Source organism: Capricornis sumatraensis, chromosome 18, assembly GCF_032405125.1.
Source record: "Capricornis sumatraensis isolate serow.1 chromosome 18, serow.2, whole genome shotgun sequence".
Lineage (NCBI taxonomy): Eukaryota > Metazoa > Chordata > Mammalia > Artiodactyla > Bovidae > Capricornis > Capricornis sumatraensis.
This window is the reverse complement of record NC_091086.1, coordinates 31049808-31076032: the sequence shown is the minus strand read 5'-3', so window position 1 is coordinate 31076032 and position 26225 is coordinate 31049808. Positions and strand designations below refer to the sequence as shown.

General features: G+C 43.0%; 1 protein-coding gene across 1 annotated transcript in view; it reads right to left on the bottom strand.

Moving 5' to 3' along the window:
• LOC138094323 (chondroitin sulfate proteoglycan 4-like) overlaps positions 1 to 25727 on the bottom strand; it is a 60340-nt gene extending 34613 nt beyond the window's left edge. The window contains exons 1-5 of the mRNA XM_068990353.1: positions 25712 to 25727; positions 24337 to 24500; positions 20443 to 24012; positions 17781 to 18251; positions 12866 to 13042 (exon numbers count right to left, since the gene is read on the bottom strand). Of these exons, the coding sequence (XP_068846454.1) occupies positions 12866 to 13042; positions 17781 to 18251; positions 20443 to 24012; positions 24337 to 24500; positions 25712 to 25727 (4398 nt within the window). The remainder of the gene's footprint in view (positions 1 to 12865; positions 13043 to 17780; positions 18252 to 20442; positions 24013 to 24336; positions 24501 to 25711) is intronic.
• Positions 25728 to 26225: the final 498 nt, after the last annotated feature.

Sequence of the window (26225 nt, the reverse complement as noted above, 5' to 3'; positions counted from 1 at the left end):
ACTTGAGCCATCTAGGAAGCCCGGGCGAGTGCTTACTACAGTTGTTTCTGAGTAACAGTCTCTATTTTTCCAATTGTATTTAAAATCTATTTACATTATTCAACACGTCATCCTTTTTTGAGCATCTGCTACACCCCAGGCAATGTTCTGGTGCTTGCAATACATTAGTATACAAAACAGAGTCCGGTCCTCATGAAGCATACATTCCAGCAGCAGGGGATAAAGGGATACAGGGAAGAAATGATAGGAATAATGAAAAAATAAATGACAGTCTGTTAGAGAGTCACAGGCACTGTGAAAAAATTTTAAATGAAGCAAAATGAGATGCTCAGATGTTAAATAGGAGGCTTATCTGAGGAAAACTGGAAGGAGGTGAGGGAGGACCCATGAGGACACGTGGGGAAGAACAACCAAGAAGAGAGCACAGCCCTACAGTGCGAGCGAACCTCGGCCGTCTGCGGAGCAGCAAAGAGGTCAGTGCAGCGGGACCAGAACTAGCAAGCTGAAGAGCAGAAGGAGGCACACGGACACGGCCTCCAAGGTCAAATCCTGCAGGCTCCTGAAGGCCACCTGGGCTTCACTTGAGTGCAACCAGGAATTACCATGGGGCTTTAGGTGAGCCGTAACCTGGGCCAGCTTAGTGGTAACAGATCCCTGTGGCCTTGTGTCAAGGACAGAGTGTGGGAGGCCAAGGATAGAAGCAGGACAACAGTTAGGAGACGACTGCCATAATCCTGCAGAGAGAAGAGAGTGGGGGACATTGGAAAGGAGGGAAGAAGTGGGAAAATTCTGGGTGCTGTCGACAGTTTCTAACGAGCTAGGTGTGGTGAGGTGCAGAAGAAGGAAGACGGTGAAAAGGACCTGGTTTGGGTCTCAGCAACTAGAAGGATCAAATCACCATCAACCGAAATGAGGGTAGGTGCGGGAGGCGCGGATCTGGGCAGTAAGAGAAGGAGTTCGGTTTTGAAACCCCCAAAGCCCCAAAAGTCACTTCAGTCGTGTCCAACTCTTTGCGACCCCATGGACTGTAGTCTGCCATGCTCCTTTGTCCATGGGACTCTCCAGGCAAGAACACTGGAATGGGTTGCCATTTCCTCCTCCAGGGGATCTTCCCGACCCAGGGATTGAACCCGTGTCTCTTATGTCTCCTGCACTGGCGGGTGGGTCCTATACCACTAGGGCCACTGAGTTTAAAGTGCTTGCTGAGACATCACATCACATCTCATGGAATCATGCTGCCTGGGGTTTCTCTAATCCTATGGTCATGTGATATTTCACCAACACTAAAGGCGGCGGCTTTATCACTAAATAGATTTTCACATTTCTCTCTGTATTTATAAAGTCATCCCACAAAAATACTGTGCATATTTCCAAACTTATGTGTCATTCTCTGCTCTCTGACAAGAACCTTATCCTCTTCTACACTTGTTACCAACTCTTTAAAAATTCTATCCTAAACTATTTAGGAGGTAATTGCTCTGGTCTAATGGGCTGTTCTCTTCAGTAGAAAATGCAGTTTGTGAAATTAACTATGACTAAACAGAATTTGAGAAAGGGCGATCAGAAACTACATAGGATTTCTACATTTTTCTACCAGAAATGATATGCCACTTTAGCTACGAAACTTTGGGCACATTTCTCAATTTCTCTGTGCCTCAATTTCCTCTTTAGTGAAGTAGGAATAATAGAATTATTATGTATAATGAGTGATATAAAGCACTGTAAAGTACTGAGAACAAGTTTTACCTGGCACAGAGTAACTATCCAATAAATATTAGCTTTATGTTACTCATCTTTCTTCATCAGATTTGGCTCTGAGAATGGATGTGGTTTTTTAATAATACTTAAAAGTCACCTGGAATGTAATATCACTCTTGACGCTATTCTTTATTTTTTAACTTAAAAAAAAATTGGAGTATAGGGATTTAACTGGTGTTCCCGTGGTTAATCACCTTCCAACACAGGGTTTGATCCCTGGTTGGAGAGCTGATCCCACACGTCACGAGTCAACTAAGTCTGCATGCCGCAACTACTAAGCCCGTGGGCCACAAGGAAAATCCCCCACCCCCTCGACACACAAAAATTTAAAAAGAATATTGGAGTGTAGGTGATTTACAATAATGTGTTACTTCCTGGTATACAGCAATGTGATTCAGTTATATATATGTAACGTATTTTTTCAGATTTCCCACTATAGCTTATTATAAGATATTGAATATAGTTCCCTGTGCTTCGCAGTAAATCCTTGTTATCTATTATACGTATAGTAGTTTGTATCTGTTAATCCCATACTCTGATTTACCCCTCCCCCACCTCTTTCCCCTTTGATAACCATGAATTGGCTGTTCTACGACACGCACCGCACATTTTGCTTCATCCCACAGCATTCCTCCATAATTTGGGAGGCGTAGTTTGTCTGTTTAATGTTTGTGTTGCCAATGGATGCTCCTAAGTCTTGGTATTTGGAATATGCCCACAGAGGATTTTTCAGCCCTAAACTCTAAGAACATCAATTTTAATAGCTACCAGAAATACTAATCAACCTAATGTCAAATTGTAAGTTTTGGCTTTCAGTTAATCCATGAAAAGGCTACAGTTTCTATAAAATATACAAGTTGGACTGCCTAACTAAATTCTAAGCCCAATCATCCTAGTTTTGCCCTTTTTACATTTTAAAATCCATATATGAATCTTATCTTCATTTCTTCAGGAACTTGATTTGGAAACATACTGCCATTTCTCTTCCTGTGACTCGCAGATACTCATTTTTTCCAGTGGTGCACACAAAAGCTGCATGAAGCATGTTTTCCACTGTAGTTACTATTCTGTGAAACACTGTTTTTGCCCCTCTTGCCTCTAGAATATATCATCTTCCAAAACCAATGTAAAATCTGCCACTCAAAACAAGAGCTAGTAACCTCAGTTCTCCATTTCCACTCAAACAAAATTTACTTCAGTTAAAAGTCCCATTGCTTTTGATGAGACCTGATTTAATGCCTAGTCTTCGGTAACAGAAACTTCAAATGGGCAGGGACAAGAAAACAAAGATTCCAAACTTGAATTCAGATTTCAGTGTGATCCAAAGCCCAATAAATAATGGCTTAAGGAACAAATATCTAAAAAAATTAACACTTGAACCTGGAATGATGTATTTTTTAATTCACTTTTAATTTAAACAGGACGTTAGATTTAGAAAAATGATCCAATATATCCAAATTATGATCCAAATATTTAAAAACCCAGGCCTTTGTTTGGGGTTTCAGGAGGGATGTGAAATATCTGTGAATGGACTATCCCAATCTTTGATCCTTCCAGGCCTCCAGGCCTCCAAGTCACCGTTTCAGACTTCGCTGCCTTCATTTCTCTACTGTCCATAGCTCTCAGAGATCTTTACAGTGATGGCAAGTGCTTATCAGAAACAAGCAAATAGTTCTATTTTGGGTATAAACAACAACAACAAAACAAAATGTACAGTACCATTGAAAGCAAAAGGTGAAAAATAGAAAAATGAAGCCCCCTTGTGGACACCAATACATTTTATCAAGCATGCACGAAAATCACTGGTCATGCCTGAGTACAAAAGTACTCAGGAGAGCGTACTTCAGAGGAAAATGCAAAGGATTCACCCCACACAGTCTAACTCAAATTCCTAACTCCAGTCTGTCATGCCGAAATGACCTCCTGTTCAAAGCAATGTTGTTTAAAGTACTCCAGGAGAAAGGAGTGTGCTTGGAATGCTGGGACTGAGTGGTGAATGCTCAGATTCCTGCCTCTGAACTCCCATCTGGAGTCTGAGAGCCTCAGCAGTTCTACCCCGTCCTCCCGCTATCTTCGCCCACACAGGCTGTAGATGAGTCTCCGTGCCACCTCCTCTAAGCTCCGATGACAAGTGAGGAGAGTGAGCGGTCATGTGGGATGGTCTGAAGGTCTTGAGAAAATGCTGTTTGAAAGTCAAAGACAGCAAGAGAATCTGAAGACTCTGATGGTTAATTTTATATGTCAACATGACTGGGCCACAGGGTACTCAGATATTTGGTCAAAGACTACTCTGGGTGTTTTTACGAAGATGTTTTTGGAGGAGGTTAACATTTAAATCAGCTGAATAACACAGATTTCCCTCTCTTAGGGGTGTGTGTGTGTGTGTGTGTGTGTTAATCACTCAGTCGCCTCTGACTCTGTGCCACCCCCTGGACTGCAGCCCACCAGGCTCCTCTGTCCATGAGATTTTCCAGGCAAGAATACTGGAGTGGGTAGCCATTCCCTTCTTTAGGAGATCTTCCCAACCTAGGGACTGAACCAAGGTCCCCTGCATTGCAAGCAGATTCTTTACTGTCTGAGCCACCAGGGAAGCCCCATCTCAGGTAAGAGGGCCTCACCAATCAGCTGAAGGCCTGAGTGGGACAAACTGGCTGATCCTTCCCTGAGTAAAGAGTATTCTTCCCTGCCTGACTGCCTTTGAACCAGGAAAGCCTTTACATGGGGGTTCTCTTATAGCTCAGTTGGTAAAAAAAAAAAATCCACCTGCAATGCAGGAGACCCCAGTTCGATTTCTGGGTCGGCAAGACCTGCTGGAGGAAGGATAGGCTACCCATTCCAGTATTCTTGGGCTTCCATTGTGGCTCAGCTGGTAAAGAATCCACCTGCAATGCGGGAGACCTGGGTTCGATCCTGGGTTGGGAAGATCCCTTGGAGAAGGGAAGGGCTACCCACTCCAGTATTCTGGCCTGGAGACTTTCCCTTGACTTCACACTATTGGTTCTCCCGCATTTGCAGCCTGCCCCCTTGCCCGTATATCTTGGGACTTGCAAGCCTCCATGATCACGTAAGTCAATTCCTTATAATAAACCAACAAATAATACACACACACACTCACCCTATTGGTTCTTTCTCTGAAGAATGCTTCATAATACAGAGGCGTTATTAATTCATATTTAGGACTGTTTTTGTCCCAGACTCTGCCACTGTCTAACTTGATTATTTTGGGTAACTCACTTCATTTCTGAAGCTTTCTCTCTTTTTGAAAATGGAAATAACAGTAAAACTCACTCTATCTACTTCCTCAGGTCCTTGGGCTTCTTACCTATAACCATGAAGGAAGACAGAGTAGAGCATCACAGTTACAAGTGAAAACTTACATCCTCACCTCTGTCACTTACTGTCTACTAGGGGCTCTTCCATTTCTGATCATGGGCAAATGTCTGAGTCTCTCTGTGCCCCAGATTCCTCATCCTTAAAATGAAAACCACATCCCAGAGAGTTGTTACAGATTCGATGAATAAATAAATACAAAATGCTTAGAACAATGTTAGAAGCAGAGTAAGTGCAATGCAAGCATCAGCGACTGTTGTTGAGGTTGTTGCTCAGTTGCTCAATCATGTCCAACTCTTTGCGACCCCATGGACTGCAGCACACCAGGCCTCCCTGGCCCTCACCATCTCCCAAAGTTTGCCCAAGTTCATGTCCATTGCACTGGTGATGCCATCCAGCCACCTCATCCTCTGACATCCTCTTCTCCTTCTGCCCTCAATCTTTCCCAGCATCAGGGAATTTTCCAATGAGTCAGCTGTGCGCACAAGATGACCAAAATACTGGAGCTTCAGCTTCAGCATCAGTCCTTCCAACAAAAATTCAGGGTTGATTTCCCTTAAGATTGACTGGTTTGATCTCCTTGCTGTCCACAGGACTTTCAGGAGTCTTCTCCAGCACCACAGTTTGAAGGCATCAATTCTTTGGCGCTCTGCCTTCTTTACGGTCTAGCTCTCACAACCATACATGATTACTGGGAAGACCACAGCCTTGACTGTATGGATCTTTATTGGCAATGTCTCCGCTTTTCAACACACTGTCTAGGTGTGTCATAGCTTTCCTGCCAAGAAGCAATCGTCTTCTGATTTCACGGCTGCAGTCAACATCTGCAGTGATTTTAGAGCCCAAGAAAAGGAAATCTGTCACTACTTCCACCTTTTCCCCTTCTATTTGCCACGAATGGGGCCAGATGCCAAGATCTTAGTATTTTTTAGTATTTAGTTTTCAGCCAACTCTTTCACTCTTCTCCTTGACCCTCATCAAGAGGCTCTTTAGTTCTTCGCTTTCTGCCATTAGAGTGGTATCATCCGTGTATCTAAGGTTGTTGATGTTTCTCCCGCCTATCTTGATTCCAGCTTGTAACTCATCCAGCCCAGCGTTTCTCACGATGTGCTCAGCGTATAGGTTAAACAAACAGGGTGACAGCAGACAGCCCTTGTTGTACTCCTTTCTTAGTCTTGAACCAATCGGTTGTTCCATTCAGGGTTCTAACTGTTGCTTCTCAACCTGCATTCAAGTTTCTCAGAAGACAGGTAAGATGGTTTGGTATTCCCATCTCTCTAAGAGCTTTCCACAGTTTATGATCCACACAGTCATAGGCTTTGAAAGTGAAAGTGAAGTCGCTCAGTCTTGTCCGACTCTTTGCGACCCCGTGGACTGTAGCCCACCAAGCTCCTCCGTCCATGGGATTCTCCCGGCAAGAATACTGTAGCGGGTTGCCATTTCCTTCTCCAGGCCATCTTCCTGACCCAGGGATCGAACCCAGGTCTCCTGCATTGTGGGCAGATGCTTTAACGTCTGAGCCACCAGGGAAGCAAAAGCTTAGGCTTTTGCGTAAAGCATAGGCTTTAGCGTAGTTGATTAAACAGAGGTAGATGTTTTTCTGGAATATTCTTGCTTTCTCTATGATCCAGCAAATGTTGGCAATTTGATCTCTGGTTCCTCTATCTTTTCTAAACCCAGCTTGGACATCTGGAAGTTCTTAGTTCACATAATGCTGAAGCCTACCATGCAAGATTTTAAGCATGACCTTACTAGCACAGGAGAGGAGCGCAATTGTTCAACTGTTAGAACGTTCTTTAGTACTACCTTTCTTATGATTATGTAAATTATAGTTATTATTACTGTTTCCCATGCTCTGAAATCTAGGAAAAGAAAAATCACTGCCTGAAATAATTCCCTACATTTGAAATTTTCCCTAGAAAGAAGTAACTAGTAACCATAGCTTTGGGGAAATTATTATTTTGTTGGAAAAACTACTCCCAGAGCTTTACTATTTTGATGAAATGCATACACTTTATATATTAATTTTCAGAAAGTTAACAAGCCTAACATGTGGCACTTCTTTAATTGTATTAACAGTTGTCAGTTTTGGAGAACACTTTGCAATATGTTCAACACACACAGTTTTTCCAGGAAGTTTTCTGTGTTCATTTGTCATTGCTATTACACATTGTCATGGATATGATAGACAGATCATACTTCAGAAAAAAAAAATATTAGGGGCAAAAAGTAAAGGATATCTTAGATGTCATAAACTGCCAACACAGGCTCTCGAAATAAGCTGCCTCTTGGCTCTTTTTCATCAGGTCTAAATTATACTGAGATTGATAATAGACATTATAATTATTTATAAAATTTTAGGGCTCAAGATTTCTTCTAAAATCTTTAAACCAATTTCATTCACATTATACTATATATAACAGAAAAGGAAGGTTGTCATTATATACCCTGGTCTACAACCCTTTTTTCCCTAATATTTAAAATTTTATAATTTATGATGTTCTTCCTTTTTTGTATATGCCCTCCTCACCGTGACTCTGGGCTGTAGAGCAGTACCTAAAGTGAATCAGACATGTCTGTAGACAATGTACCTAGTCTGACCATCCCCATCTCCTTTCTTGCTGGACGGTACAGGCAGATGGTCAGCGAATGGGTGGGCAGGGCTGAACCGGCAGGTAGGCCTATGATGACAGTGTTCACAGGGAGACTTCAAAGCTGATAGTGACAATCTATGCCTCCTCCCCTGAATACAGAGACTTCTTGCATGTGGTAAAGTACCCTGATGAAGGAGTATCTGGCGGTGAGGTGGGGTGGGGGGTTGTTACAGGCTGCATTAACTCTGTTAAATCCCTCCTGTATCCACTTCCAGGTCCCTGCTAGATAGAAATTTCTACAAATGAACTTCTAAGACTTGACTCAACCTGTCAAAGGTCAGGTGTTCCTAGGAACAGGAAGAGTAATTTTAAAAAGCGATTTATCTATATCAAAACATTTAGATTTGCTAAATCAGTGTCATATAATGTTCTTTAACACCCAAAGAGAGGGATGCTTTTTACACAACAACCTAGAACATATATGTGTACTTGTATGTGTGTGTGTTTAAAATGAAGCAAAAGCTTCATATAACAATCCTGCCCTTGCTACACACAGTGCATTCTGATGCTACCTGTTCTATTTGATTTTATTTAATTTGTTTTTAAAATGTTGGTCCTGTTCCACTCAATTAATTTCACAGACTATGAACAGTTTGCAACCTGGAGTTTTAAAACACTGAACCAGATCATTCACATTGTGGATAGCAGAGTGGACTCTGCTGAGACCACCTGGGCTTAAAGCTCACTCTCTTACTAACTATATGACTGTGGTCAAGTAATTTAACCTTTCTGCGCCCAGATCTACTGCAATCCTCATTCTACATCAAGGACTATGAGAGCAATGAATGAGAAGTCACATGTGATGCTTCTAGAACGGAGCCTGGCAGGGGCTCAATAAATGCTGGCCCACTTCCCCATCTCCTCTGAAGCCTAGTGGAATGAAATGGTCTAGCATAGGCGGTCCTTATGCCCAGCAGTCAGCTCTTACCGTGGAACCTGACAGCGGACCACTCTCCTCCCTCCATCTGCTCCGGTCACTCTGAGCTTCTCATGTCCTCAAACACTCCAAACCTGCTACAGACTCACAACTTTTGCTGTAGCTGAATCCTTTTCTGGGAATGCTTGTGCTCCTAACATTCATATGGTTCCTCTCTCCCCTACCTGAGCCCACTCACCCTGGCCTTTATTCAGAAAAAGCAGGCTTAAGACTGCCTTTCTTTAGGGAGTCCTGTGTGCAAATCGGTACTTGGCTGGCATCTGGGAACTCCGTTATTAAACAGTTTCCTGTACTGATACAGACCTTTTCCTAAAATAATAAGAGTGTGTATCTAAACAGCACAAACAATGTCATTTGTGCTGGGCCCCTGCTTTCCTTCTGGGAATCTGGGACTTGGTACATACTAGGTAGAGGGCGCCTGTTTATTGAGCTCCAGCCCCCAGTAAACATCTTGGGGACTTAGGTCTAATGATCTTCCCTGGTAGACACCACTTCCTGCACATCATCACAATTTGCTGCCAGAAGAACTGAGTGCATCCTGTGTGACTTCACTGAGAGAGGACTCTTATAGCCTGACCTCCCTTCCTCTGGACTTCACCCCACGTGCCTTTTCCCCGAGCAGATTTTGCTTCATATCTCTCACTGAAATAAATCTTAGCCATGATTTGACTCTATGCTGAGTTCTATGAGTCCTTGCTAACCGCTAACCAACAAACCAGTAGAGGGCTTGGGAACCCCTGACACACAGGGCTCTGCTCAAATGTCCCTTCCTTGATAAGACCTTCCCTCACCATGCTCTCTGCAAGGTCGTCATTCTCTGACCCCATGGCTCTCTGTCCCCTTAAGTGCTCTGCAGAAAAATACCACAGTTCATCACTGTTTATCACATACCATCAAGGTCTTCTCCAATCAACAGAAACTCCATGGAGCACTTAGAGAGTCAAAATTTATTGCCCTTATTACTTGTCAGGGACTGTGCCAGACAGTGAGGCCACCACAGGAAAGGGAGAGCAAATTCCCTTCCCAATGGAGCTTACGTTTATGGGAGGAGACAATCAATATTTGTTTACTACCAAGGAGAATAAAGCAGGGTCAAGGGACAGAGGACGGCACACTGCTCCTTCAGCTGGGAAGGTCATCAGGGAAGCATCTATGAGAGGAGCATGCCTAGAAGGCTGGGTGACCAGGGTCCAGCTAGGCTTCCAGAGCAGGCAACAAACCCATGCTTAAGGAGTCCTGGCACTATTAATATGTTCTGCACCAGATGACTGGTAATCAGTGAAATCTAGAAAGCCTCTATTCACAATCATCACAATCTAAACAACAAAAAAATCTTTTTTTTTTTTTTTTTTGCAAATAAGCCTGAACACCTTGATATGGAAAGATTTTCATTGATAGAGCCCCATGACCACCATCTACAACTGAAGAAACAAATTCTTGAGATTTCTTCCATTTTAAAATAATCAAGCAAATCCTACCAAAACTATTTCTACATGTATACATGACTAGTTAATATGTCCTACCGTCGAACCTAGTCACCTCCAGATTTTAGACACACTGACTTTAAAACCAAAACTATTCATATGTTTCCCAGTCAGAGAAAAGGTTCCCCCAGTCTAGCCTGGAATGATTCCATCCAACAGAAAATGGAAGCTCAATAGCCCCTTCATCCATCTAAGTGTAGCTTTACCCGGAGAGTGTCAAACGATGTTTACAGTCATAAAAACCACAAGATGTTAGAACTGGGCGGGCCTGCGAGATGATCAAGGAACACATACACACGCATAGACGCTCACACACCCCACCCTGCAACATGCTTATGGCTTTGCTATTGAGGAAGGTGAGGCCCAGAGACTGTTCAGTCGCTAAGTTGTGTCCAACTCTCTGCAACACCATGGACTGCAGCACACCAGGCTCCTCTGTCCTTCTCTATTTCCCAGAGTTTGCTTAAATTCATGTCTGTTGAGTTGGTGATGCTATCTAACCATCTCATTCTCTGCTGACCCCTTCTCCTTTTGCCTTCTATCTTTCCCAGCATCAGGGTCTTTTCCAATGAGTCGGCTCTTCACATCAGGTGGCCAAAGTATTGAAATTTCAGCAGCAGTCCTTCCGATGAATATTCAGGGTTGATTTCCTTTAGGATTGACTGGTTGGATCTCCTTGCTGTCCAAGGGACTTTCAAGAGTCTTCTCCACCACAACAGTTTGAAAGCATCAATTCTTTGAAAGCTCAGCTGAGGCCCAGGGAAATTTCGCTTAAATTGGTCAGTTTACAAGCTTTTAACTCTGGTCTCCTAACTTTAATCCAGAACTTTCATGGCAGAAATGAGTTTCTTACTAGATAAATAAAAAATAAGTTCAGAAAGAGCCAGTGTCAAATGACTACACAGCTCAAAACTAGGAAGTTGCATCTTTTCTGGCCTGGATCCAGGCTATCGAGGGGGACAGGCAGGAGTAAAGGCAATGGGCCCTGCTCCCAGCTACTATTATTGTTTTTTTATTATTATTGAGAAAAACACTGGATTCAGGGATGGGGCAAGAGGTCTGGGCAGACTACTTGAGCAAGCAAGGTTCCCGGCAGACTATATTTTCCTAATTTTAAGAGAAGACAAAGTCTAGGGTACACTTTTTTTCCTCCTCACAATTTAATGTTCTGAACATCTTAAATTGACAAGTACATTTAAATATAGTAAAGCAATTATTAAGTTGATGGTGCCTCTTACAATTGATGGTACCTCGGAACTGAACACCAAGCCCACAGCAGGGCTTCAGTTCCTTTCCATAAGGAAGCCTGAGAGTTCACTATCTAATTCCTTGGTCCTCCTCTCTCTCTCAGGCAACTCTAGCTCTTCTCTTTCTAGAGCCTCGGTCCCTCCCCTATATCTTTCTCACCCCTCAGTTCAGCATCACTCAGCAAAGTGCTCAGATCCTCTGCCGAGGCTCCTGAGCACACGGAGGTGTCAATACGCCTGCTTCAGACCTATTCCTGTAAGTCCACTTTAGTAGGAGCAAGAGGAAGAAAAGCTCTGGAGATTTTTCTTCACTAGTAAGACAGCCCTTGATCACACAGACACATTGGGAGAGCTTGAGTCAGTCATGGGTAAGAGGGGAAGTGGCAGAGCACAGTGGTGAGACAGTCAGGCTTGGGCACACTCGGCTTCAAGTCCACACCTTCCCTTGAGACTGCTCAGAGCCCCAGCGCTCCCATCTATAACAAGGGTATTAATCACAGCAGTTCTTTTGTAGGGCTGTGAAAATGACACCAGCATGGAAGATGGACAGTACTCTACTCAGTAATAAATGTAAACTTTTATAACTGTGTTTAATAATGATTGACTCCTACAGTTCACCACACTAGCCCACAGCCTACTTCTTAGATCATTTTGCTGACAGTGGGTCAACAGGTACTAAAATTAGTCTGGAGAGAGGGAGAAAGGAAGCTGAAAACAGAGGGGGAGGCCCACACGGTTGACCGGTTGGAATACACTATCCCCAGGTACCTGGGCAATGACTGGGAAGTCAACTAAAAGATAAAGGAATGGGTTCCAAAGATGTAAAAACACCATCATCAATTTTTCACTTAAAATGTAGAGGCTGCATAACAAACAAGCTGTAATAGAATTAAAAGCACTAAAAAGCCTATTCCCAGATCCAATTATTGTGAGCAAATAAAAACATAAAAACTCCAGTGATTTTTAACAATGCAAAATTTTCTATTTAGATTAGCCCCTGGTGGGTTCCTGGGTATGCCAGCATAATCATCCAGCTGGTGCTGGAGTGTCTTATAAATCAAGGTCAAAGGCTTCTTGTTTCTTATTTCTTTGTTGTTCTCCTTGCTTTCTTCCTGCCCCTCTCTGTCACCTGCCAGGACACCACTCTCCAAAGATCCTTTTTCTCTTTGTGTCAACTACCAGCTGGATATCATGGGTATGTTGCACCAAGTTGTAGCTTGGTGGAGTAGATCCTTTGTTACTTAGAAAATAACATTTTAGATGACTGGTTTAGAATAGCAGAAGCCAAAATCAACATAATGTCTTGGTATGACTAACATTTATTTAAAACCAGCTGGAATATGTCAACTATACATACATCGTCATATATCTTATTAACATCAAAAATAATACAAAAGAAAATCAAGCAGGTAGCCCTGTATTATTATGATAAATTCAAAAGCATGGAGCACTCACCTGGAGGATTTTATTGGCTGTTATTACTGGAGCCTCATCGTTTACTGATTCAACAGTCACAAAAAGAGTTTGGGGCAAACTCTGTTTTCCAAGCTCTGAGCTATTTGCAAAGATGATGAAACTGTCAAGAAGTGCTTCACTACCATCATGCACATAGGAAATCAATTCATTTTCTACCTGTAACCAACAAAAAAAAAATCACCAAACTACTGGTTATGTAATTTAAAACTATGACAAAAATGCTCTAAGAGAAATCCTGATATTTTATATATCTTTAAAACACAGAAGCATGTGTTCATCCCATAAAATTTGATTCTGACAATCAGAGTGCAAATTCTGATGGATGGCATAATTTTGATGAAGCAGGGCAGTATCCCAAAAGTAAGTTTAAGGATGAACAGAGTGACTGAGCAACATGGGGTAATAAAGAAAATGCTGGACTGGTTATCACAAGGCCTGAGTTCAAAGGCTATTTCAAACCCTAAAATGTGTTGTAGGTGACATAGTCTTCCCTTTCTTCCAACAGATCACCCATTAAAATTCAGACTCTGCTGGTGTATTTAGACAGACTAATTTTTGAAGTTGTAGACAATTCAGAATGTTGGACAATTCAGAATACTGGGCTTAGGCTCTGAACTTTCCATCCACTGGTTGGATTTCTGCTCTTTGGGGACACATGGTCCAGTGTGACTATTGTGTGCATGCATGCCTGCTCAGACTCTTTAAGTTTACCCAAACTTCTCTTTTTTGAGCTGTGTATGCATTATTTCCTTAACTGCTCTTTGTATGTGAGGTTACACCTGCTACCTCCTCCTCCAGCAGAATGCAATCATTTTTTGGTGCATCTCTTAACAGCTACCAAAAAGCTCCTGAGGACAGAGTATAATGAAATATATTGTAAATAAATTATTTTACCAAGCCAGATTTCTTTCACTATAATAACCAAAATGCAAATGTTTACTTTTATCCCTGGGTGATTTCATCTTTCTAATTTTCATTCTGAAACAGTTGTCCAATGAATCAGTTATTCCTCTTGGATTTGTGATAGCCACAGATTTAATCAGAATGCCTTTCATGTCTTTAAGGCTCTGATGGAAGTACGGATCAAAACCAGACACCAGGAGAATTTTAAAGCTAGAAGGGAACTTAGCTTCAGTGAACCTGTGACCCCAAAATACAACAGCAGAGAACTTCCAAAGCCCAACAGGAGTAGTTGAACTTCCAAAAAGTCTCTGGGGTTGTGTTTGTTTTGATAAAATACAGCCAACATTCTTAACAGTTCAACTTTGTCCAGTTCTATGGCGCACTTCCTTTGAGCAAAGACTTTTGATCTCTCAGAGGTGTCTCTGACAAGAGTTGAAAAGTTCACGAACCGTCTCAAGGGAAAGTTGTAGTCACTTGAACACAGGTGCATGAAAGTTTCTTTGGAGTTCCGTGGGAAGAGAATTCCAGACCATAGGCCTAACCACATATTCCTGGAACATACTGTTTAAAGCTATTACAAAAAAAAAAAAGTAGAAGATGGCACTGCTCAGAGGGTAGAAGAAATTCTAACCTAACATGCTTTAGGAAGATAGCATTTAAATAGACATCACCTTCTCTGTATCCTTCCTACAGAAATACATCATTTTCTCAATGGAGTGGTACTCTCTCAAATTACCATGTAAAATGCCAGTGTGCACATGCATGTGCTAAGACACCTCAGTAGTGTCCAACTCTTTGTGACCCCTTGGACTGTAGCCTGAAGGTTCCTCTGTCCATGGAGAGTCTCCAGGCAAGAATACTGCAGCGGGTTGTCATGCTCTCCTCCAGGGGATCTTCCCAACCCAGAGATCAAACTCGCAGCTCTTACATCTCCTGCATTGGCAGGTGGGCTCTTTACCAGCTGAGCCAGCTGGGAAGCCCAAAATGCCAGATAGTAGGTATTAATCTAAAGGCAAGGAGGGTTTGGTGGGAATGTATCTATTCCTAGTTCTAATGCTAGAAAAACATCTGCTGACCTTCAGGTACTTAATACACTTGTAGAAAATCTTAAAAGATTAAAAAGCCTTTGGTCCTGTCACCAGTCATGTTCAGGGAATATTAAGTTCCCCCCTTCTGTTCACAGTAGGCTTTCCAGGTGGCTCAGTAGTAAATAATCCACCTGCCATTGCAGGAGACGTAAGAGACGTGACCCCTGTTTTGACCCCTTGGTCGGAAATCCTCTGGAGTAGGAAATGGCAACCCATTCCAGTATTCTTGCCTGGAAAATTCTGTGGACAGAGGAGCCTGGCGAGCTACAGTCCATGGGGTCACAAAGAATCGGACATGACTGAGCACACAGAAAACTAACAACGGTTCACATTCCCCCTCCCCCATTATTTTGAACCTCACTAGGGGTCAAAGGTGAAGTCAAAAGCCCTCCCATACTGGACCTCCCTAAATCTCACCTATGGCCCCCCACCCTTGTGTGAAGCTCCACACATTGAGCTCCTCCTGCTCCCCTCACAGAACTGTTCGCTTGCTCTTCCCTCTGCCTGAATGCTCTTCCTCCATATCCACCAAGCTCACTATCCGTCACGTCCTCCAGGTGTCTGCTCAAGGCTGCCTTGGGCCCCCAACCACTGTATTTGAAGCTGAGCATCAGCACACACAGACACACAAACACCACTGATGTTCCCAGCACTTCCTCTCTCTCTTTCCTGTTCTATTTTTCTCCATACCACTAATCTTCATTCAACTATTTTACTTATAGAAATTCACTTATTTATTTTATTTCTTCTCTCTCTCTGCCTCTTTCTTTCCCCACCAGGAAGAAAGATCCATACGGGCAGAGTTTGTTGCCAGGTTAATTCACTGCTTTACACTCAATACTTAGAACTAGCATACCTGACACATAACGGACACTCAAAAATTATTCACTGAATGAATGAAGGGCAATAATGGCCAAGACCTCTCCTTCTCTGAGTCACTGAAGGTGAGAGCCACAAGTTGTGAGGTGTCACCCTAAGTGAAAATGACCATGTCTCAAACCCTGGAGACCTCAGAAGGCATAAAAGAAGGGAAAATGTAAAGGTCTTGAGAAATGGAGGATTTCCTGTCACAACAGTAAACAAAGGATGTCACAGTGATGTTCTGGCTCTCTAAATGTGAATTCCTGAGCCTTTCGGGCACTCAGGAAGGAGAAGAATGCCCACAACCTGGCAGCCATTAGGCTGTAGCCACTCCCTACAGTGAGCTCTGAGCAACTCAGGATATGAAAGCAGGATACTGGCTCCAGATAGCTGAGGTGTATGTGAAAGGAATGATTCAAGTGAGCCCAGGCTCTTTCATTGTCCCATAAATAGAAAAGCGCTAAATTCTTTAGATGGGTTAATCTGATTTACTTCATTAACAATAATCTTTTGATGTTCAGACTACCTGCGCTTTGTTGCAAACTTCTATATAACCTGATTCCTCCCCCCACCTCCTTGGAGCAATTCTCTCAGGGTCACTTGAGATGCTGTCTCCTGGGCTTGAAGTCCTAAAAATTTCTACCAAATAAAACACAACTCTCAACTTTTAGATTGTGACTATTTTTTAAGTCAACAGGGTCACCTGAAGATCAGGAACATATAATCTTGACTGTGAACAAGGCTACACAGCAACATGGATACTGTAAGGAACACACACACTTGATGCCTATTTCAACCAACCATGCTTAAATATACACTTCTCATAATACAAAGCACAGGCGATAATGAATTGGTTAAGACAGAACCAAAATTTAGAGCTCAGTCTCTCACCCAGAGTACATGGGGTGAATAGAATTAAAATTCCGTTCACATGAGAGCAGGTGGTTATCTTAGGTGGTTTGTCCAGCCTTTGGGAGGGAAGCTATGATTAAGAGACGGCTGCATGGAGTCAGTGAAGAATCACCTCCCCTGGGTCCCCAGATGAGAGGCTCTGAGCTCCAAGGTCTTTTCCACCCTCAGCACTCTCCACTTCCCCCCATGGCTCTGAATACCACCTGACTGAGTCTAACCCTCTTGACATGTGCCTCAGGGATCTCCAAAGCTGGCCCCTAAGCACCCTCCAGCACACTCTGTCCATCTGGGAGCCTCATGAACTATTCCTTGGCCCCCAGAACACCATTCACTTCAATGCCTTCTCGTCATTGCCATATAGTCCCCTTTTGCTTGCATTTCTTTGCTTTCTCTCTCCACCTCTATTATCTCCCAGCTTTCTCTCCATCCTAAAAGTCTAGCTTAAACTTTATTCCCTCTGAGAAGCCTTCAATTAGAGTCAAATGTGACCATTCTGCACACCCACAGTATCATTGTTAAAGTGCTACATGAAAGACAAGAAGAGTACAGCTTGTATTAAAGCTCATGTGCCTAACTCCCCCACAGCAATTCTTGAAGGCAAAAAAAATATGTCTACTTATCATGGAAACCTTACACAGTAACTTGAACAGAGTAAGTTTTGAGTAAATGGATTCAAGTCACTTGATGAGGTGAAATCCTTAGAAGCAAAATGAAGCAGCAACATGCATTCTTAGCTAACTGGACAAAGATATCCAAAGATGCTAGAGAGCTGCTCATGGTTTTCATCCTGAAAACAGTGTGTTCCTAGGAGCTTATAAAGGAAATAATGGGGATCTGAAGGATACTTTGCAATATTTTTTTAAGTATGGAAATCATTCTTTTATTCATGGTAAGAAAGCAAACTACCACAGTAATAACACTGTAATAACTCACTGAGGATATCTAAGCAATGACTAGATGATCTCTCTATGGAGTTATCATGGAAGGGCTTCTCTATCTGCTGGGAGGTTGGACCAGATATCTTCTAAGGCCCCATCCCTTCCCAAAGTCTGTGAATCCAAGTGATAAATAGCCAATTTTTTTCTTATCCAACAACTCCAAATCCAAATATATTAATTGAGAGTTATTACCTGTTTCCTGGTAAATTTCATCAGCTTTACTCTTGGAAAATGAGAATTTTCAACATAACCATGTTTCGGTGGTTTAAGGAGAAAAAATTCACAGTCAAGTCCCTCAAAATGCTTGCTTGGAATTCTGAAATAGTCTTCTGGAAGTGCCTTGGAGCCACCTTCCTGGACTGTGAAATTTTGTACTGCCAGAGGAATACGTTTAGGGACAATATCCACCAGGATTTCAAGTCTGCTCACAGCTTGGAAGCCACTCATAACATCCAGTATAAAACGGTCCTGTTGTTGGTCAGGCATTGTCTGTACATAATGGATGTAACCATCATCAACATCCTGCTGCGTAAACATCAAAGGGAACTTCTCCTCTGTACTCACGCTACCCTCCTCCGGTAAAGTCCTTCGAAGGTATCCATGCACTGGCGGAGTTCTAACAATGAACACTGCCTCTGAAGGAACAGGGTCTTCGTGCACAGCCTTGAGTGCACATTAACAACACAGAGACACAAAAAGAAAAACATTAATCTATGGAAGAGTCAACACCCTTGATGAACCAAATTTGTTTCTATTAATGTTCACAAATGGCTTAAGTTACAATCCAGGTTAAGACACAGTTTAAGCCTGGGTCTGTTCTGGTAACCATGCTAATATTTCGCATTTCAGTCCTGATCACAAAGACAAAGCAACATTTGAACAGTTACTAATGTATTATCAAGACATCGTTCACAGTGGCAAGAAACCTAGGACTCAGAAAATAGAGCTGAAAGAAATCAAATGGTATCTAGAGAAGGAACGAAAGATAGTTGAAGACGTAGCAGATAAAGTACTAAAATTGCAAGACTTTAAAGGAAAGTCTATTTTTAAACTAGCTCAGCATTTTAAATATACATTTAATTTACTGATTCAGCAAAATTCATCTCAAAACTTTCTGTGACAGATTTAGAGTCCATAGATTTAGAGTCTATGTACACCCCCTTGTGGTGAAACAAATTCTCTAAGATCCTGAAAAATAACGGAGAAAAAAGCTGGTGGGCTCCATATTCTCTTGGTCAAAGCTCATTATTCAGTAAATTGCTCTGACTTGAATTCATTTCTGCTGCTGCTACTGTTCAGTTGCTCAATCATGTCCAACTCTTTGCAACCCCATGGACTGTAGCCACCAGGCTCCTCTGTCCACGGGATTCTCCAGGTAAGAATATTGGCGTGGGTTGCCATGCCCTCCTCCAGGGGATCTTCTCGACCCAGGGATCGAACCCAGGTCTCCTGTACTGCAGGCAGATTCTTTACCACTGACCCACCAGAGAAGTCCAAATTCATTTCTACTTAATGTTATTGGCTGTATTTAGCAAGCAGGCAAACTCGTTTGCAGTCCTGAGGGTAGATTCAGAATAGCTTGCATTTGTGACCAATTGTCATAAATCAGTTTACATACCCTGCACAGATTACTCATTCTCCCCTAACTCTGATCAGCAGGGCTGTGCTGCTAGAGGCTCTCAAGTCGGAGCCTCAGGAAACCAGGCGGCTTCTGGTGTGAAGTCTCACCCTTGGCATTCCCTAGGTCTGGGCCAATTTATCCATCAATTTCAAGAAACTACACAAGGCCACATTCAGAGCTAAAGAAATAAACTGTGTAATATAGTATCCTCGTCTGTTTTAGGAATCCTTTTTATGTCTGTTAAATTACACGTTTATACCCTGCTTCACCACATTACAAATGTAACTCAGATCAAATGAAATATTGGCAGTGTTGGCATGAGAAATGAAAAAAGTAATGACCTCTTCATTGACTATAATATATACATTCCCTCCTCCTTCGCAGGTTATTCTACATTATAAACATATATGCATACTCATGTGATCATATGCACACAGCTTTAAAATGAAGGGAATTTAGGATTCGTTATATTCCATTTCCAATAGAACAATTAGCAGTATCAAAATCATGGAATCTGGCTTTTCTTCTCAAAGGCATCTGCATTTTTAAAAAGTCATTCCAAATACCAGGAGAGAAATCAGCATAAAAATAGCTCTCTGAAGTAAGCCAGAAAGAAAAACACCAATACAGTATACTAACACATATATATGGAATTTAGAAAGATGGCAATGATGACCCTGTATGCAAGACAGCAAAAAAGACACAGATGTGTAGAACGGACTTTTGGACTCAGAGGGAGAGGGAGAGGGTGGGATGATTTGGGAGAATGGCATTGTAACATGTATACTATCATGTAAGAATCGAATCGCCAGTCTATGTCCGACGCAGGATACAGCATCCTTGGGGCTGGTGCACGGTGATGACCCAGAGAGACGTTATGGGGAGGGAGGTGGGTGGGGGGTTCATGTTTGGGAGCGCATGTACACCCGTGGTGGATTCATGTCAATGTATGGCAAAACCATTACAGTATTGTAAATTAAAATAAAGGAAAAAAAATAATAAAATAAAATACTTTAAAAAAAATAAATATAATGCCTAGGTTGGTCATAGGTTTTCTTCCAAGGACCAAGTATCTTTTAATTTCATGGCTGCAGTCACCATTTGCAGTGATTTTGGAGCCCCCCAAAATAGTCTGTCACTAAAAAAAAAAAAGCTCTCAGGAGCAAACAAAGAGATCATTTGTCCCTGTGGTTCCAGAGGGGGAGAATGCTAGGAGCTGGGACCAGCACTTACCTGAAGCCTTCCTCTACTCAGTTTTACTGGTTTTCCTTCTTCAACCATAAGGGTCTTGCTGTGCAGAATTCGCGTGTGATGTTGGTGGCTTTCTGAGTCCACCTGCACGTAGACTCCCACATATAAATGTATATCTTTAACTCGCACTGTTAGGTTGAACATATCGAAGCTGCCACTGCCATCATGCCTGTAAATCACATGCCCTTGCTTCAAGTCATGCATGGAAAATGAGCCAGGCGCTGAGCTGCTGACCAGCACTCTGCCGTGCTTTGGGGGCTGCACAATATGGAATTCGACCTCGTGGTCTGTTCTGACATCTTGGTTTGTGGTGACACTGAGGTTGGCTGTTGTGAGGCTGCTGTCTTTTCCTCTCTGTACGAGCAGCCCCGTGTTGTTGACTACACGGACGTAGGGGTCTGACACGCTGACCTCGAGGAGGGATGATGTGTAGTGGACACCATCCGTCACGAACAACACAAAGCGGGCCGAGTCTGCGCCCCGATGCCTGAAGAGCACGCGTCCTTCCCGCAGGTCCTCTTGCCTGAACTGGTAGAGTTTCTGCGTCGGGTCACTGGCTTGCACCAAGTCCCCGTTCGGGATGCCCCGCAGGATGTAGAGCAACTGCCCGTCGTCAAAATCTGAGTCAGGGTCATGGTAGCAGAGATCTGAGAGGGTCAACAAGCGCTGGCCGTTCCGCACAACCTGAAAGACCTTATCCACCACGCGCACTGGTTTCTCGTCATTCTTTAACTCCACAGAAATGGTGACTTTGATTTCTGTAGACAGATGCTCCGTGTCAAGATCCCTGAACGCTCCCTCTTGGTCTGGTCCTGCGGTGGAGGCCACGAGGAGGAATTCGTCACTCTGGGTCTCAGAGTCATCATGCTCATATATCAGCCGCTCACCCAAGATGTCTTGATCCGTGAAGGCAGTAATGTTGTCCTGATTTCCAGGAAAATCTGAAAAGCGAATCAGTTTCAGCTTCCCGTGTTGCGGACTTTTGGTGACTGTATATTGGAAAGTCCGATTGTCTAAGGTTTGAGCAAATAATCCTGACTTTGTGATTAATTTCCCTTCTCCCTCTTTTACAAGAAATCCTCTGTTCGTTACAATAATGTCCCTCCTCTCTGCTTTAAAGTTGATTCTGAAAGTATAATCTTTTGATTCTATGTGTTTTGCAACCATCAAGAACCTGAAAATATCTTGTGAATGTTCCCTGGGCCTCTCCTGTGGTTCATAACTTATCTTACCATCTGTAATGTTTTGTTGGCTGAAGACTGAGTTTGTCTGTAGAACTTCTGTGCCAAGTAACAATTTTCCTTTCTTAGGGGGGGTCAGTAACTTAAAATGCAGTTCCCTCTCAGCTACTTCCACCCCTTCTGTCACGGCCTGTAAGTGATCAGAATTCAGTACATGCCTGTTTATTTTACTGATCTCAAGGGCAACATTTTTCAGAAGGGTAAACTTTAGCCACTGTATCGTAATAGGAAACACCAGCTCTTCGCTGCTTTTTCCTTCTATGTCAACTTTAAATTTAAAGTGATCCATAACATTTTCTAGTTGCAAATCTTTGAATGTAGTACAGTACCGGATCTGACTCCGATCAACCGAACGCTGAGAAAAGGTACTGATTTGTTTCCACTCGCCACCTGGCCCTTGCTGCTGAATTTGGCCAAAGCGAGGCGGATAAGTGATAACATAACGGGTGTCCACCTCAGGGCGTTCACCATTAACCTCCACCGACAAGTTGCTCTGTGTAATCAGAACCGAACCACCCTGCTGTACGGCCACACCGGTCCGATTGGCCACTGCCAAGTCCCAAGGAATAGCCATGACCCGCAACACCACTGTACTGCTAACCAGTTCTCCATCATTTGCTCTCAGAAGGATCCGGGAGTTTGGATGGCCCCTGTGCACATAGAAAATATTGCCATCTCTTAAATCCCCATATGAGAAACCACTAATGGCTCTCCCAGGATCATTGATGTTTTCTAAAAACCCAGCATCTGAATTGAAGTTGCCAAGCACTGAGACACTAAGACTCAAGGAATCTGTGTCTGGGTCTGAAACATGTATGATATTTGGAGTCAGTCGTTTCTTAGAATTCTCAAACACGAGAAGCAAGTTTCCTTCAGGGAGCTTAAGGTTTGGGGGATCATTTACTGGAATGACAACAATGTTAAACACATAAGAAACATGTCCTTGCAGATGCAGTGGCACTTCCCTCTTGCTGTTGGAAGAGACTGAAAATGTGAAATAATCCCTAGATTCTTCTGAACCGTCATGGACATACCAAACATTTCCTTGCTCCAAATCCAACAGAGTGAAAACTTTTTCCGTTCCTTGCTCGGGGGAAACATCTAATCGAAGGAACCCATAAACAGGCATCTCCTTTATTTTAAAGAGTATCTGAGACTGATGGATACCCAAATCCTTCAGCTCCATATCCACCTTCATATGCCTTTGTTCCAGTAAGGCTTGCCCACCTTCTTGGACCTCCAAGTTATTCAGGACCAAGAAATAGCTACTCACATCTTGAAGACTAGGCTTGCCTGCCTCAGAGTCGGCAGTGGAAACGGAAACTTCTGCCAGCAGCAGTTTCTCCAAGGTTGTTGCAAAAGGGTTTTCATTATCACTGCCCTTCGTTTTACACCCAGCAGATATATCTTTGGAAACAAAGGCATCCTTTAATGCTTTCTTTTCTGAGTTGGCTTCCAAGCCTCTTAAGCACCCTTTAAAAGAGATTCCTCCAGCAGATTTCCCAGACACAGAGGCAAGTCCTAACCTCCTAACTTCTTCTCCCTTGTGTCTATCAAGACCTCCCACGAAGAGAGGACCTGCAGATACAAACAGTTTGCTCTGCAAAGGCAGGTTTGTCCTTACTCTTTGTTCATCCACCATCAGGCCCAAGTATCTTTCAGTGAATCTGAGTTGAATATCGTGCCACTGGTTGTCACTAACTAAGCTGAAAGAAGAGAGCTGAGTATCACTCCTATTCCTTCCTACATGAGCCTTCAAAAAACCTTTAACTATTTCCAAAGCGACAAAATCTCCTTCCCTACCTGACTGAAATAAAAGCAAGGCTTGCTGAGTTCCAGTCTGCAAAGCAAATTCCAACAGCCCATCCCGTTGGACCTTCCACTCTGGGAAGGTGACATAGGATCTGGAGCTAAAGAAATTGATGGCTTCATCCTCCCCTGCAAAAAATTCATCACTGCATCCTAGTGACACCTCATAAACTTTCTTAAAACCAGGGTAAGATCTAAGAGAGGAAAGGATCTCCCTCTGGTTAAACACCACATCCTCCATACAGCCACGGAAATTGGGGAGCTGTCCATCAAGATATGAGACATCAAGTCCATCGTGGCCCGCGATGTAGATTCCATGCTGAAAGTGCAAACTGTGCATCCCACCAGTGACCCGGCCAGTCATCTCATAGTGTTTGTCAATAACGAGAGAGACATGATCCTGAACACAGTACACTTCCACTAAATGCCAAGCCAAGTCATCCATACGAAGTCTTTGCTCAGAAAGAAGCACTGGTTCACCTGTCCCCAAATTCACTCTCACCTGAAAGACAAAGAATCATAATTAAGCAATCTCATCTCATAGTGTTTTATTGAGAAAATATGGCCATTCACAAAGATAACGAGAAACCTGGACATGGAAACCCCTTCCCACACTTATGGACTACATATTGAAATTAAAATGTTTTGCATTGGAATATTTAAGATATGCTCATAACATTGGGAGAAGATCTCAACCCTTACATGTGGCATCTGATTTTATTCTAGTGAAATAGCAATAATCACGTGTTTTGTTCTCTTTCTCTCACTGTTTTTCCCTCCAGTAATTGAATCATCGTACATTTTTAAAGATTAAAAAAAATCTTACCTGTAAGTTTCCTGATAGAAGTTCAATTATACAGTAGTCATTTTCCCCAGCTGCAAGAAAAAGTAATCCCTGTGGTTTGCTGGTTTGAAATTTTAATTGAAGAGATAGCTCAGAGGAAACGTCTATGATATTGAGCCTCACGTAGCTTTCACCATAAAAAGAAGCTGTAGGAAAAAAAGAAGTCAGTAAACTTATTACACAATGACTGTTACACTTATATTGTCACCTCCCTGCAGGAGAGACCATGCTGAAGACAGCTGCCTTACCCAAGGCCACACCTGCTTCCTGGGATAGCCCACAGATCTGTCGTAGGGGTATAAACACTGTGTTCTCTTACTCCAACTCAGGACACTTCTGATGGATCAGTCCCCCTTCAGAAATCTTAAGAGGGCCAAGGCTTCTACTGAAACTGAATTGCAAATCTGCTTCTCTATATACCCAATTCTGCTTCTTTCCCTTCTAAAGGGGCTAATCCCAAAGTCGCTGATGGTGAACTGGAGTTGTAGTGAAAGGGAACACATTAGCCAGCTCTGAAATATCAACCTATGAGAAATATAGGGCAAGTAACAGCAATGAGAACAATGGAATTGCATGTCTATTGATAAGTTTGAATGAAGCTTTGGAAAAGATAAGGAAAAACTAGGAGAGATTAGCTGACAATTACAAGGCAGGTGTGAAAGCCAAAGGGCTTCCCTTGTAGCATATAAAATCTTTCTCATCTCCTACAGCAGGTGGGCAGGGGAAGTTGAGACTCTCCCCCAGAAAATGGCATTGTCAGCTTCAAACAAAGTTCAAGTTCCAATCATGTCAGGCTGCCTCTGACAAGTCCAAGGCTTTGTTTGGGAAAGAATGGAAACTTGACTTATGGGATGGGGACATCTCATAAGTCATCTTATGGGATGGGGTATTAATGCTCAAATACCCTGTGTCCCTAGATCCCTCTGAACGCTCTGATCCTGAAGACCCATTCCCTGATTAAAGTGATCCTCCCTTTGCTGAAAGAGGATGCAGAAACCTCTCCCCACAAATAACGTGTAACCCCTGAAGACACACCCCCATCTCTCCTCCTGACCACTAGACCCAAAAGCCTAAGTCACAACATAACTCTAGTATGGAGACATGACTAGACCCTACAGGAGCTGCAGGACGTATCCAGAAGGTAGTGCCAGCAGGAAATGCACATGGGACTAAGGATACCTAATCAAGGGGGCAGGAATATAAAGTTAAATAGGGAGACTTTATAATACTTCTGGGGGCACATCCCCAGGGATGCAGGATGTAGCCTGCTGGCACAGACGGCTGTAAATGATGTGGACTCACAGCTAAGGTAGATCCTTGAAGCACAGAAAGTGCGATGACTCAGTTTGAGACGCACATGGCAGAATCGCCATGACGGATGGATGGTGGAAGCAGAGATTCGAGGGACAGAAGTGGGACACCCAGAACTGAGCATGGACAGGACCAGAAGTCATGAGCAAGCCACATGACATGGTGGCCTGGAACTTCACGTCATCACCTTTCTTGTGTCAGCACCTTTTCCTCAGCTTGTGAGTCTGGTTGCCTAATAAGGGAGAAACCCCTTACTGCCAGCTGATGGAAGGACCAAACACCTAAGCCTGGTTCACGGCTGAGTCAGCATCATCACGTGCACGCACACTGGAAATGGATCCCAACTGCACTGCAGCTGCTCTTAGGCGAGGCCATGAAACCACCAGTGAGGGAAAATTCTCCCCAAAGTAAAACTATGGGTAGTACATCTAATCATCTGGTTTACATGGAGCCAGAAGTGGCTTGAGGTTAGAATAAAGACTGATAGGTAGTAGTAAACAGCCTGGCCAGACGGGCTTCCCGAGTAACCCAGGCTGCAGTGCCTGCTTCTCCTCTTTGTT